The 15808-nt window shown below is 43.4% G+C and overlaps 1 protein-coding gene across 1 annotated transcript in view; it reads left to right on the top strand.

Annotated features, from left to right (window-relative positions):
• Positions 1 to 7362, top strand: part of SVEP1 (sushi, von Willebrand factor type A, EGF and pentraxin domain containing 1) — a 118283-nt gene extending 110921 nt beyond the window's left edge. The window contains exons 48-50 of the mRNA XM_058044230.1: positions 440 to 535; positions 3118 to 3211; positions 4808 to 7362. Coding sequence (XP_057900213.1) covers positions 440 to 535; positions 3118 to 3211; positions 4808 to 4838 — 221 coding nt within the window. The 3' untranslated portion in view covers positions 4839 to 7362. The remainder of the gene's footprint in view (positions 1 to 439; positions 536 to 3117; positions 3212 to 4807) is intronic.
• The last annotated feature ends 8446 nt before the right edge of the window (positions 7363 to 15808 follow it).

Here is a 15808-nt window from a genome sequence, read left to right as displayed (position 1 = left end):
GCACAGATTAACTTGTGTTGGATGCTACATCTGCAAGCCCAGAGAATTCATGAACAATCCAGGTTTTTGTGATTAAAGCATGAACTGGTGTTGTTAGCATCATCACAGAAGTGGCCAATGTCTGTGGATATTACATGTGAGATACAAACAGCCCTGGCTCATTTCCCATGAACACAGAGCCTACAAGCACCTGAAGGACTCCAGCAATTGCTCCAGCCTATCCATTTCTTTGCCACTACTCTTTGTCATATCTGTCTGTCATGCCAGTTGTATAAGCTGCTCATGCCTGGTGGGTAGGTCCTGCTCAGCTCTGCTGATACTCCATGCAAACAGTTCAAGGGGCAGTAGAGTTTCTAGTTAAACATAAGCTCATCTCTTGCACACTCTATTCTTTGCTTTCATGGGAGATAATTATTTTTTCTGGTTCTCTTCTCCTTAGCAATATGCATTCTGCCATGTCTCAATGGAGGTCGCTGTGTGGCCCCTTACCAATGTGACTGCCCCCTCGGATGGACTGGATCACGCTGCCATATGGGTAAAACTTCTCACCTGCCTTTTTTCTCACTTTTTGGGACTCTGCTAGCAATAACTAACACAGTTCTCTAGGGACTCATAAAACTCCTGAGCTTGTCAGGAAAACCCAGGCCTACAATAAGGTTCCTGAAGGATTTGCTGTTCCCAGCTGTAAACTACCTTCAGACTAGTCCCTCCCTGATGAGTCTTTAAAAGTACCAGAAAAGCTTGCTCTCAAAAAGGACAGACAGTATTCACAAAGGTACTCTCTGCAAAAAGCAGTGCAAAGGAGAAAAGGTTTCCAAGGAGAAGAATAAAACTATTTTTCTCAATTCCAGGTGCATGATTTTCATTTCCATCTTCAGGAAATGCAGGTCACCATTAAATTCACAAACAAGCTTCAGGTATTACAGAGGTTTTTCACCACATAGCTGTCTGGTTTGGTGGATGCCCACTGATATCGTGGGTACTGAATCAGGACAAAGAGCACAGCAAAGCAACGATTTAAGGGTGATTGAATTCAATAGATACATTGTACAGAGGTGCCTTACATTAGGTATCATCTAAGTTCTTTGAGCAAATTCAATGTGCACTTCTTTTTACTAGATCTCTTACTTGCACCTAACCAAAGGTGAAGGTCATGGAGCGCACAAAAATAGTGAGAGGTAGGAGGGGAGTGATTCTAGTGTCCAGGTTTGTGGCCTAACCAGTCCGTTTATGTGTGATGAGGTTGGCTCTACTTATGGAAAATATTTGAATCTGAGTTTAGAATATGGGATTTCATATGAAGACTGAACAAACACCAGATTTTGAAAGACTTTTCCCTGTTAAAAGACAATAAAACTCAGCAACTGACTGATTACTGAAACATCTTTCAATCATTGTTAAATCTTAAACACTTACAAATATTAGCTATTTTTAAGCGTGTATTTCAGTTTCTTCAGTATTTTTATTGTCCAGGTGTACCTTAACTGATTTACAATAGGAGCTTAACATGAAAGCCCAGCTTTGCCTTCCTGCAAGACTTTGAAGTAGCTGATGGGGTGAGCTGGGAAGGAATTCATGCCTCTGGTAATGAATGTTCATAGTATTTGTTTAACTGATAAGCATGGTGAATCTGGGGGATAAGCTGTGCAATACACTGCAAACCAAATCCTTCTGCAGAAAATTGAAATACCAGAGAGAACATTTTCACTCTGAACTATTGTATTTTGAAGGGACTTTTACCTAACACATAATGCATTATTTCCTCTCATATTTCACAAGCTTTGCAGCTATAATAGGTGTTTGAGGAGGATAGATGGCTTCTTGGCTTTTTGGCCAGCCATTCAAATCTGTACAGGCTTGACTTGCTTTTCAGTAGCTAAAGGGAAAATTATAGTGAACAACTGCATCTGCATCATAAACACTGCTTATGAAGTTTTTTAATCATTTGTTGTTTCAGCTACTGATATTGACATTTTGCTGTGATAGAGAAATACTTCAGTGACAGCTAAAGATGTTTTGGTCATATGCTTCATTCCAAAATCAGAAGTAATTTTCAACATTATGCACTTGGTGCACTTAATTGTATATGGATGGTCTATCACAATAGCCTCCTGCCATTGTTTGTTCTTGTTTGGCCCAGAGGAACTGGAGTAGGTTTTTTGCATTCCTGTGACTACTCATTTCTATTTCCTGTCATTCCATAGTAATTAGTGCTCCCTAATGCATATTCCTTGCAAAAATATAACCCAGACTTTGTCCTCACTATGGCATTATATGCTTTAAAGTATTCACATATTTCCTGCAATATAAATGTTTGTGTTTGAAGAACCTCATTAAGTGTATATCTAAATTGGTTCTATAAACTGTGTGGCTCTTTACCTTTCAATCTCAAAATTGATAGGAAGACTTGAAACTTTGACTTGTGTTTGGTTACGTGATACCCTTGGGTTAGACTGTCACAAAAAAGCATGTTCAGCCAGGCTCAGCGTGACCTGTAAGGCAGACAAGGGTGTTTTTTCTAATGCCCTGTTGCAACTAGTCTCACCTCTTAGGGCTATCCAGTGTCTTTCAGGATCTTACTGTCATTCTCGGCTTCCTTTCCTTGTCTCCATACGGGTGCCATTCCGTGAAGTCTTCCTCCTTGCTTGCTATTGATCTGCACATAGCTTTCTCACCTTCAGCTTCCTCTGCTTTTGCTGTCTCTTTCTATACTTTTTTCCCATGTCTGGTGTCTGTTTGTCCTGGCTAGTGTTAAGCTGTCACATAACTAAAAAAATCTACAGTTTATTCCTGTTCATTTCATGATTCTTCTAATTCTTGCTCCTACTTCTGCTTGCATTCCTTTGTTGTCTTAATTGGAATCAAAGAACAACAGAATTTTTAAGGCAATGTGAAATTACCCACTGGCTGTTTCAGGCAGCTCATACAATGCATCAGACAGCAAAAGTAGTAGAAGGAGTCAAATCACACTTAGCAGACGTATGCTTCTCAGGCTGCCTTTCCCATTCTTAACAGAATAAGGCAGGATGGATTTTCAGTGTCCTGCTACTATTCCTCAACAAATCAGCTTGTTGTGGATGTGCTCATTAATGCAAATTTGTGTGTGTTTGTGTGCAGCTGTTTGCCACTTGCCTTGCTTAAATGGTGGGAGGTGCATACGACCAAACCGGTGCTACTGTCCCTCTTCCTGGACTGGACCTGACTGCTCTAGGTAAGTGTCAGTGAGCACTGTCCCAGGGCTAGACTGAATCACATCCTACTGAACTCTAAATCTGAGGAATGAGCAAATAATTTTAACAATTTGAGCATCTCTAGATTCTGTAAATCAGTAACCTTTAGATGCCTCAAGTTTCATGGGCAATATGTAAAGACCTTAGAGGGTACTCTGCAAAATGATTGCCAAACTTGTAGCAAACTCTGAAAATTCTATCTTTACATGTAATCAGAGAGGCAAACCCACAATGTTTAGACTGATTTTTTCATTATGTAAATGGAGGTGGAGTTTTGACATGTAATACAGAATGTTCTTTGGGAAATTTTGGTGGCTTACTCTTTACTAGTGTTCATTTTGAACTGTATACACCTCAGCTAGGTCTATGTTTAAAACTGGGGTTATGCAATGTATAACGCCAGTTATACATTATGGTTATGTAAGTCATCTTACACCCAGCATTGAGTGATGTAATCATTTAAAGAGTACAACAAGGTGCCTCTGAGGCAAGTCCAAGTTCAAATCTCCTGGCAGCTCTAGGGCCATGATAGCAAAAAATGTGTATACCTCAACTCACACAGCCTCTTGCTGAACACAGTGGTCATTATTCTGGAGAGCTAAATAAGAACCAGATGAATATTACTATTTTTCTGCAGGGAACAGATGAAGCCTGTGACATTGTAATCTTTTCTGTTCTTCTTTCTGGGCAGAGAGTGACAGACATTTCTTCCTATCCCTCTGATAGACAGTTTATCTTAAAACTATAGAAGAGATGCTTGACTGACAAATCACATTGTCCAAAACAAATACTGTTCAATTGTCAGCTGTGATTATATGTGCCTTTGTGAAGCAACTTAAATGTATTGCCAACAAGCAGTACCTTTCAGCTTTAGAAAGGTATGCATCTGAAGTCTGGAAGTATATCCATTTAGGACATGAAGTAGAAAAGCCCAAATTCAGCAGGCATAATAGCCAAAAATAGTGGAGCTTATCTCATGATAAAAGTTTCAGGCTATTCCCAAACCAGATTATCCTTGGTTTCTTTTGTTGTCCAAATCCATAGCTCTGTGCAGCAGAGTATAGGAGGTGGGTCATTAGCCCTGGAGGATTGGGGTCTAGCAGCTTGTTCCTTCTAGGGAGGACATGTGTTTAAGATGACATTTCCCAAACATAACTGGATGGGTGAAGAAAGAAATGAGCTCTGAGATCTGTTTCACATTTTGTTAAGTTTTGGCTTCAGTTACTTGTGGCTCTTTATGGGATATGATACCTAGGAATTCTAAAAAAATACAGGCAAATAACATTATACCAGAGATTCCCTGCTGCAGTTAACAAGGTGTGGATTTATAAGGGGAAGCTGAAAGGTCCCAAAGTTTTTATCAGCATGCAGAATAAGACTAGTTCCAAACTACTCTGTGATGAGCCATGACTTAAATTAAATGTCAGATATTTCTGTTTCGCATGGCACTCTCTCCACCTCTTTGAGCTGTGGCATTCTAATCCGTGGTATACTTTCAGACACCATCCTCTTGTGCCTCAGTGTTGATCATTTGATATGTTCAGCACACCACTGATTTCACTTTGTTTTTGATGCAGGAAGCGGAAGGCTGGATTCTATCCCTTTTAACATCAGAGCAGCAATTCTGCATTCAGATATCTTCCTTCAGACTAGGCACCAAGGCTTGGATTCTAATGCATTGTAAATCAAATCCATTGTTTCCCTTCCCCCACCCCTCCCCAGCTCCCTTGTTTTGTATTTTATTTTGTGATACATCTTTCAATTTTTAAAGAAATCCTCTGTATTTTTCATTTATAAAAGTATTATCAAATATATGCTGCTACACAGGTGTCATACACATACAAATGTAAAAATTCCTACAATCCACTGAGGAAGTGCTTGTTTAAGGTGAAGTCCCTCCCATTTCTTACATTAATTAAGCTAATTAAACTGTACTATACTGCCAGCCATGATTAAACAGAATATGGCAACTCTGCTTAGGAGCTTCAAAGAATACTACTGTCCAGCAACTCAACAGTAAAGTGTGTTACACAAGGCTGAACGAGCCTCTAAACTCTGCATTGGGCCTGTCTTGGAACTTCAGTTGATAAAAATTATAACTGCATGTGATAAGATCTGCGTTGTAACCAGAGTTTCTGGTGAGCATAAGAAGAAGATTCTGTAGTGTAGTTTATGTGACATTAACTTCATTAGAGAGTTACTTAATGGGAGGCATCAGCATGAGCTTTACATGAGATTTCTTAGTAAAAGCAATGAGGGAACACCATCTCATTCAGAGAAGAATGGATTAAGTCTAGCCAACAAGAGCCTTTGAAGCTTTCTGACCTACAGGCTGTTCAGGTGTAGCTCTAAGCTGAATAATCCAGGATCCAGCAGTAGGAAGCAGAAGGATCTCTGAAACTTGCACCTTCCATTTGCCATGGGATTCACAACCTGCCTGTAACCACCATCCCTTTCCTATATAAATGTGGTACATCTCTTCATAGGTATCTGCTAGGTGAAAGTTTTTGATATCTTAGGATTGAGTCCCAATATCTTACTGTCCCTGAGATGGAGAGAGAAGGCACCAGCTAGGTTTATGAGTGAAAGTTTGCTATTGCTTGCAAAAATGTTGTGGTTTTGTTATGCAGAATCCTCAAAAAATTGGAAAAGACCTCTCTTAAACACACACAGGCAGAAATGCTCAGCTGACTGAGAAATACTGAGAGCATACATCTGAGCAAATATAATCAGATTTCTCATTCTCAGACTGGTGATCCCACTGTGTCTGAGGAAAACACACATGAGTTCCACCATTAAGTCATGCTCTGATGAACTGAAATGTTAAAATTTATGATTAAGTAGAGTGGTGGACAAGACAGAAATCGCATGCATTGCACCTTTCAAAGTCACATGTTTGGTAACTGTTATCAGTTAGCAAAAAGTCTGATCTATGAGAAAAGATCTTAGAGTCAGAACAAGAGTCATTGATCAGAAGCTCCATTTTTCCCGATAATAACAGAAAAGTGTAATTTGCAGTTATCATTGGGAAAGAAAAAGAGAAATAAATTTTACCTTCTGTAGCTTCCTATTCCTGCTTAGTTACCCTCCAGATTAAGAGTCTGCACAACTGCCCCACCCCACTTCATGGATGTACCTTCCTTTTATGCATGAACCCTGATACAGGAAAGTGATAGGACACCAAAACAAGCTCAGAGTTACAGTAACAGGGCTCTAGTAAATACTGACACATAACTGATGGCTGTTAGCCTAAAACCAGAAATGGAGAAGAAAGAAACGAGCAAAGTTGTCAGCCATTAGGAGCTTTCAGCCCATTAAAAGAAAAACAGATAGTAAAGAATAGGAGTCATTAGGGGATCAAATTAATGTGAATGTAGATTCCTTCCCAGTGGGAGCTGCAACCAGCTGAAGAGTTGTGGTTTTAGCTCCCACAACCTTCTTTTTCTAATGAACTCTGCTAGCATGTAGCAAAAATCTTCTGTCTCCCAGTTCCACAGCCATCGACGTTTACAGCTTTGACTGAAGTTGGTGTTCAGTAAGTAATGTCCACATTTCAGCACACAGTCACCACCATTTGTAGTCACTTTGTTCCTTGACTTCCTTGCTGCCTTAACAGCAAATGAAGGAAAGCTGCATTGAGCAACACAGGACTTCTCAAGGGAAAAAGTGGATAGGTGAGAAAAGTAGATCTTTATTTATATGTCATTCTCGTGTTTTTGTCCCTTTTCCAGTGTGCTTCTCTGGTGTGTCCTCTGACTCTGTCCTGGTAGTGTCCAGAGCAGAACAGCAGTGGTGAGGAAAGTGCTTTGATCTGGCAGGACATTGCTGGACAGTTTAGGGCTGGAGAATAGCTTTTAGCACCCCAGCTTCACACTAGTGACTTGTACATGGAGTCCTGGGATCAACCCAGTCAATATGTTTTTTAAGGAGATATGGTGTTAGGACAGAATAGCTGAAACTAGAGGCTGTCATATTAGTGCTATTGATGATGTTTTGATACTTGCTGGAATATTTTCCCCACCCTACCTAGTACTGTATTGTCATTTATGTCACTGCTTGTTGTGTGTTTTAAACAACTTCCATGTGATGCACTTTACACTGTAAATAAAAGTTGCACCCTGTTTAGTACCTATATAGAGGCAACATTGTATTCTTTTTGTAAACCCTCACAACAATTACATTAAGCTATTAATCTTTAGGATCTGATGGAAAAGACTACAAAAATAGACCTCCACTTAAGCAAAAAGACAAAACAATTGCCAGCAAACTTAAGAGGTTGTAATGGATTAGTCCAGATTTGGATTTGCAGATAAAAAAGCAGTTAGCACCTCATTTTTCAAATCCTTTGCTCTGCTAGGGCAGACCTGTAAAGGCCAAATTTACCACTGGCTTGAAGAGGCAGATTAAAACCTGCTTCGCTCACTACTGAAGGAGATACTACTTGTTTTATTCGGCACCAGTACTGGAATTTTTAAAGGTATGGAAATGCCCATATTCCTGGACAAATGAGGTAAAGAATCACTGTAACAGGAAGAAAATTTTTTAACTCAAACACAACTCCTCTAAACAAATAGCATATATTACATAATAGGTAAAAGATTTAGAATGTGAAGTTTTTGGAGATAATGTTGTAAACCTGACAATGTTTGGATACACAGGCATAAGTGGAGACTTGGAAGTGCAAAATGTGGTCAATGTTTGAAACCTTCCCCTGAGCCTGCAACTCAAAAGGTGGTATGAGGTAACTGATAGTGTTAATGAAGCCCTGAAATTCAATGTGTATCTTATGAAAATATAAAAATTTGCAGTACTTGAAATATGGGTAAAAATCCTGAGTGGGAACAGCTGGGATGCCTGTGCACCTGGGCTTAGATCTTGTGCATGCTCTGGAAACACTGAGAACTGCCTTATTTAAAGAGACATGTGGTAAGAACAGGCTCTTTCCCTGCCCCTGTTCCCTTTGTTGCGACCATTAAACAAGCTAAAACTCTTAAAAGAGTCTACTGACACCTATGTCTCGCTGCTTGGAAGTACACTGGGAAATGTTTATGTTGACTCAGATCTTGGGGGGGCACTGGACAGGGCTAGTGTGTGCTAGCACTTGTTAACATGAGGAGTCACCCTTGCACTTTAACAGTCTGACCAGAGATCTCTTTTGCATCTCAGAGCAGGAACAGTTTGTGCACCTCTGAAATGTCTTAGAGCAGTTTGGATCCTCACTGCAGAAAGGATCCCTGCTGCTTTTACCGCACTGCAGATTGTATTCTGGGAGAACACACCCTGACCACACATTACGAGCACCAAGAGACAGGAATTGCAGTCCCCAGAGGCAAGCCAGGTGGAATATACAGTATCATTATTGGTCTGTTTCTCTAAGGTTATTTCCACTCATGCACATGATGCAGAATACTTCTTTACATATCCATCCCATTTACAGAGAGCTCCTCTCCCAGGAGCAGGGCTGCTCTTCCATTATTCTTGCTTTCTAGACTGACATATTGCTATTGCCTGCCAATGTCAAGCTCTGCAGGCTTGCCACCTCTCCATGCTGACCTTGGAGCACTACAAAATCTGGTGCTCTTCACAAGCTAATGACATGGGCCTTCAGCGTAGGTTTGTCCTTCATGCCAGATGTCCCTCCTGTAGATGGACCAGCGTGACCACATACTTGTTTGTGCTGTTAAAAGTATCATGCATGGCCTGATGAAGAGGGCATTTGAGTTTCTCCCAGCCAGTGGCAGACTGTGCCACCACAAGAAAGTCACTTCAAATCTTCCCATTTTATGTATGGGTCAGATGAGCCCCACCTTCTCCCCCAAGGTGCTGCAGTTTTAAAACAACAGATGAGATTTAAGCATCGTTATCATCTTTACTAATGATAGCCCTTCTGCAGATGTCATCTGCACACCTCATTGCTAGCTCAGTGGACCAGCACTAACCTTAATCTTTTCAGTCTTGTATCTTTGCTGAATGTAAATCTTCCTCCTTCAAATTTTCATTTGCAACCAACATCTGCTGAACAGATTGTCCTGAAAACTCAAATTCTTTCTCTGTCTCCTGAAGCTTTGAAGCTATGACAATGTCATTGAGTCCAGACTGGCACCAGTTCTGTTTGGACCCAGAGCCTGCATGCATGGCAAAGGCCAGAAAAGGAGGCTAATGGACAGGGACAGATTGTCACTGTGGTGCTGCTGACCTGCATCACATAGCAATCCAAGAGCACAGTGAGGACTGATCCTGGATCTCGACTGAAGGCTCTTCTCTCCTGGATGACAATTTTGTCACGCTGTATCCCAGCAGCCTCAGGAAATCAGTCTGTCGTTATGCAACCAAGTAGCAAAGAACAATCACAGCAGTCACCAATCCCAGCTCACCTATACCCTGCAAACAAATCCAGGACTTTCCTAGCTGCCTCTTAGTCATGCCTTCCGTTCCTATCTCATCCTAGCTGCTTCCTCAGTACATTTATTCCACTTTGTTTTCAATATTCTGGCTGTAGTACTTCCTTCTTAGTTGGGAGTGGCATGATTTTTTGCAGCTAACTCAGAAGTCACCAGGATTCATTGGATGTGAAACCAATGGCCTCACTGGCTAGGAGGGAAGCACAGTGTGAAGAGTGATGAAGATCTGCAATTGCCAGTGCAGGCAGGGCTGGCAGCCTCTGCAATACACAGTGGCAGCCCTACAGAGCTGAGCACTCCTTCATCTGCTGCTGCCTCGCCTTGCCTTGCCATCCCTTCCTTTTGCACTCCTTGGCCATGCTTTTAGTTTTACAGATACAGGTTATGCTTGCAGCTGCGGGGGCGGGGGGGTGTCTGCATTTTCCAGGCAGACACCAGAGGCACAGAGCAGAGGCACATCCACATCAGCTTGCAATACCTGGTGAGAAGATGCTGTTGCCTTCTCTGACTGCACTGCAGCAGCCCAGGGTTGCCCTTTTCCCTGACATCTGATCCACTGTTGTGGGGAAATCACAACTAATTTCTGCATCTGTCCTTGTGCAGCTCTGTCGAGGAAGCTACAATTTCATAGGTGAGGTCGTGAGCAGGGTCCTAGGCTGGTGCACAGGACACAGGAGTCCAGCAATATGCAGAGACCCCATCTACCTCATGTGTACATACATCATGAGATACCGTAAGCAGGTCCCAAACATTGTTCAGTGCCAAAGGAGTTATTAAGGAATTACTGCTCTCAGCTGCTTCTGGAGGGTGCAATATCAACTGATAGCCTCCAAGCCACACAGAGCACCAAAGCCAGGCTGCATGCCCGTCCCTGGCTTAGCTGGGGAGGCAGAAAATTCTTCAAGGAAAAGGTAGGTTCACAACACTCTGCAAAAACCAAAGACTCAGAGTTGGACCTTGTCCTGGCCCCGGACAGGGAGAGGGTGGAGCTAGGCAGTAACACCAGGAAACAGACATAAGAACCCAGGAAGAACCACAGTCCATCCCTGGCAAGTAGGATGGGGGCAGAAATGCCTGCAGTGGTTACTGGTCATGCTGAACAGGGATCATCTTACAGCTGTGCCCTGGGAGAACCTGGACACAACTCCAGACCCATCTCACCTAGCATGGGGCATTTGGGGAATTCCCAAAGGTGAGGGGAGGTTTCTCCATGCTGGAAAAGAAGGGGTGGCAAAATGGGAGGCTCTGTGGTATGACAAGAATGGAAACCTCAAGAAAGCTGCAGTTTAGAAAGCACTTAAGTACATAGTCATGTCATACAACCATTAAGGGTACTTAATTGCCCCTATGCAGTTAAAAACCGGTTTAAGCATTCTGCTGGTCTGCAGCCCTTAGTCAGTGCAAGATTATAAGAAATATGAAAAATTGGGTCAGCCCTGTAGACACTCCTGAGATGGCTGCTAAGTGCCTGGCACTGAATATCTGCCATCAGCTGAATGTAGAAAGTTGATAAAAGAGGTGGCTGCCCAGTCAGGTATTGCTAGGCCAGATGTCTGGTATGATTTTATTAAACAGCTTGGTTAACAATGTAGGGTAAGGGATAAACAACTCATTAGTTAATCATGTTTATTGCAGGGAAGTGCTATAAGTGCCTGTGAGAATAAATTACATGAAGGAAGGATAATCATAATAAAGGCAAATGATGTGAAATTAACATTAGAAATGACAAGTTAGTGCTTCCTGAGGAAAAAAAAAATTTAAAAAGCATGTGCTCCTGGGGAGAGAGGGAAGTGTGAAGGCAGGCTGATGACCTGGCTATTCCCACCCCCACTTTCTTTGGATTTCATGCTTGGGAACAAGCAACGCTGGCAGAGTCCTAGGCAGATGAGAGGAGAGCAAAACCAAGACGAGCCTATGGCACTGGGGAGATGCAGCAACAGAGCTTGTAAGAATTTTAATTTGTCTTAGTTTTGGTAGTATGACTTCTCTCTGGCCAGCACCAGTGAAATAATGTTCCTGCCATTCCTGTGTGTGCTGGCAGCTGGTATTCCACATGGAAGGAAGAGGAGTGTCACAAAATCTTAAGTCGCAACACTCTGAAATGGCAGGTAAATAAGGGAAGTTAGCCAGGGGCAGGGGGCAAGCAGACCCTGTTCATGCCACCAAGGATCACACTGCACAGCACCTGTCCAGAGTGTGATTTTGCAGCCTAAATGTTCCAGAAGCATAGGGTTCTTCTGATTTCATCCCTGGTAGGATTACATAAATCAGATATGAGTGGCTGCCATGTATAAATACCGCTTTTGAGGACACTTCAGGCAGGAGTCACTAATGGTAGGTAAAACAAAGGATTGAATGTAAGTGGAACTGATATCCCACTGCACCAAGAAGCATATGAGTTTTCTGGGTTATTTGTGGGGCTCTAAGGAAGCACTGGACTTGATAAGTTGAGTTAGTGTAAATCACGGCATGATACAGCATGATAAGCATACTGTACAGTCAGAGAGCTAAATCCAGAAGGTTTCTTATGTTTCTGCTTTCAAGAAGCTACTGGGGGTATTTGAGACTTTCAGGTTATGCATGAAAAGATGCAAAATAGTATAGAATGAAGTTTGGCTGGGCATAAATGACTTGGTACACAGACACCAGCACTCTGAAAACCATCAAGCACTTAATGACCAAGAGTTAGAAAAGGGAGCACTGTCTATCCATTTACATTTCCCAGAAGATCTGTAATTGAGCCTTAGGGCAATAGAGGTAAAAGCTATGCAGCAAAAGTGAACCACAGAATCATAAAATGGTTAAGATTGGAAAATAGCTTTAATAACATTGAGTCCAGCTGTTAACTTTGCACTACCAAGACCACCACTAAACCAAGTACCACATTTACATGTCTTTTAAATGCCTCCAAGGATGGTGACTTCTGGGCAGCCATTTTCAATGCTTAGCAACCCTTTCAGTGAAAAAAAATACTACTATCCAATCTAAACCTCCCTGGTGCAACTTGCTTCCACTTGTCCTGTTACTTGTTATCTGGGATCAGAGAATGACCCTCACCTGGCTACAACCTCCTTTCAGGTAGTTTCCTTTTCTCCAGAATAAACATACCAGCTCCCTTATGAGTCCCCTCATGAGACTTATGCTCCAGAACCCTCCCCAGCTCCACTGCCCCTTTCTGGACATGCTCCAGTTCATCAATGTCTTTCTTACATTAGGTGTGCAATGTCAGGTGTACAAGTCTGGGCACAGCATTCAAGGTGGGGCTTCACCAGTGCCCAGTACAAGGGGACAGTGATGTCTCACAGCCCTAGTCCAAAACTATTGCTGATATAGGCTAGGATTCCATTGTCCTTCTTGGCCACCTGAGCTTCCTGCTGGCTCATGTTTAGCCAGATGTTGACCTGTATCTCATGGTCCTTTACTGCTGGGTAGCTTTCCAGCCACTCCTCCCTTCATCGTGTGATGTTCTTGTGACCCAAGTGCAGCATTTGGCACTTATCCTTGTTGAAACTCGTACAATTGGCCTCAGCCCACCATTCCAGACTGTCCAGATCCCTCTGCAATCCCTTCCAGCAGATCAACACTCCCACCCAGCTTGGTGTCATTTGCAAACTGACTCCAGGTGCAGTCAATCCCTTCATCCAAATCATCAATAAAGATTTTAAACAGAACTGACACCAACACTGAGCCCTGGGATACACCAGTAGGAACCATTTCCCTGGGAATTGTAGGGGCTTTATTCTACTCTATATCCCCGCCTTTCAGCTCAAGTACCCTGAGGACAACCAATCTTAGTATTAAAGACTGAAGCAAAGAACACCTGAAGTAGGCTTGCAAAAGAACTTGCCTTCACTGATGCCAGATTCCCTGTCAGACCCAAGAAGGCTCAGAGCCCTGTCACATTTGATACATTGTTGGGTGCATTGTCTCTCTGTCTTGTCCTTATCACCAGTGATTTTTTTTAATCAAAAGCAGCTGCAAATATCCCCAGCAATCATTACTAGGCAACAGCCCTTGTAGTTCAGTGAAATTCAAATCAAGTCAAGGATCAGGAACTCTATGAGGAATCAGTGGGCTAACGCAGGAAGTAACAGCCAGGGTAACCAGCTGTAAAAGGACAAGAGGACCACAGCTGGATCTTCCACATTGTCCATCACACCAAAAAATTCCATTGGGAAATAATGTGACATCACTCAATCCAGACAATCTCTGCTATCAGAAAACCTTCACTGCCAATATTCCCCAACAGATGAGTTATTTCTATACCTCCCTCATACACACACATGTGCACAGGGGAGCCACTTTCTGTTACTTGAGGGGAAGTAGCTGGCCTCTTGTGCCAGCTCCACATCTCCCTAGGCATGGATGGAGAATGAGCTGCAGATCAGCTGCCCGTGGTTAAAATGACTTTCCCTAATTTAAAAACGTCAAAAGCCTATTGGTGGGAGATTTAGTTGTGCCCTGTCTAGGCAGGCAGAGAGGCATCTTCAGGACTACAAAGCAGTGAGCCAGATGCACAGCAGCCAGTGCCCTGCAGCCTGGCACAGTCTTTCAGGGGCAGCACTGCTCCACACAGCAGCCACGTGCAGAAGCAATGCCCAGCATGTTGTCTCAGCTGCCTTGGGTGCTGAGTGCTGCACAGTGCTCGGGTGCAATTAGCCCTGCAGCAGGGTGGTTTAAGGTCAAAAGTGAGTGCCACACGTCCTGCAGGGAGCAGGGTGCCTTCACCCAGCGGGGAGCAGGGCAAATGGGACCCTGAGCAGACAACATCAGGGGAGAGGTGGGGGGGAAGGTCTTGTGAGGGAAAGTCAGTCTCCAGGGCAACAAAGCTGTTGTCCCTCTGGCAGAAGGCAGACTGGCAGGAAGCTGCACTGGTCGCACTGGTCCCTATATCTTGAATTATGCAGCTGTGACGTCAAAATCCAGGCTTGGGCTCCAAGAGGAATGTTATATCCGGTAGGGCATCCTGCTATACGGTAACAGGGCTACAGAAACTCCTTGGTCCCCTGCACGCAAAGGCGGAGCTGGCTGCCAGGACAGCACACCGTGCTTTTACATAAGGGCGCCAGAAGCTCGGCTCTTCTGCCATCCCTGCCTAGATATGATGAGTTGATGGGATGGATGCTGCTGCCATCCTCAGTTTCTACCTGCACCCATGCATTGCTGCAGCTGGGTTGGTTTGCCACTCTTCTTTGACAAGATGAGGTGTGGCTGTCACTAAGTGTGATGCCAGGCTGGTGTTCTGAGTGTCACAGGGCAGATCCTCTGCAGAGATGGGTGTGAGCTTGGCCAGTTTTCAGACCACAGCCACATGTAATTAATTTCCATAGCAAGACTTGCAGGTATTGATATCATCTACGAAGATGGGGAAACTAAAGTACAGGCAGCAGATAATCTGCCCAGCCATGCACTGGAGATGGAGAGATACAGTCTGGGCTGGAGCTGGGACTTCTCAGTTCCTCCCTTAGGCTGTACTGCTGCCAGCCCATGTCTCCAAAGCAAAGCTTGTAGTCAGTGGCTGCTGGGGGCTCTCAGAGATGTGGTGGGGTGTCTGAGGATGCAGGAAGAAAAGTGCCACATGTACAGGGTGCCTCAAATGCAGACAGAAGAGTATTCAAGAAACCTCGGGAGAGACACATGTCCAATCGCACAGTAGATCATCAGGACCATAAAAGCAGCAAATAACTGGAAGCACTGATAAATAAAAAAATAACTGAGTGGGCAAAAAGCTGAGTCTTAGCATGCAATGGGTTTGGGCCTTCGGGCTTACCATTACCTCTCTGCAAGAGTGTGCAGAGCCTTGCCTGCTGTAGCTCTTCAGGGCCCTGGGCTGCTTAGTCCTCAGAAAATTTCTCTAGAAAATGGCAGGATTTCAGTTTCCCTCAGGCTCTAGCCACTGCATCAGCAGCACTGCCTACCAGATTAGTTTACAAGGCTGACGCAACCAGAATTGAAGTACTGCAACTGCATATTCTCTGCTGAAAGTTCCTGTTAGAATAGAGGAACAAAAAAAGAGAGAAAATCAAAGAAAGCCAGACATGTTGTTTCATGGTGTTCAGTCTTGTCTGGAAGGATTCAGGTCAGACCTGGTGTATCCCTGCTTCTAGGAGGAGGCAGTGGGTAGCAGTCACCATCACCTCCAACACCCTTGCCCAGGACAGAAACAGTGGAAGAAAG

This window comes from Melospiza georgiana, chromosome Z (assembly GCF_028018845.1).
Source record: "Melospiza georgiana isolate bMelGeo1 chromosome Z, bMelGeo1.pri, whole genome shotgun sequence".
NCBI lineage: Eukaryota > Metazoa > Chordata > Aves > Passeriformes > Passerellidae > Melospiza > Melospiza georgiana.
The sequence above is the reverse complement of the archived record's forward strand: the minus strand, read 5'-3'. Positions and strand labels throughout refer to the sequence as shown.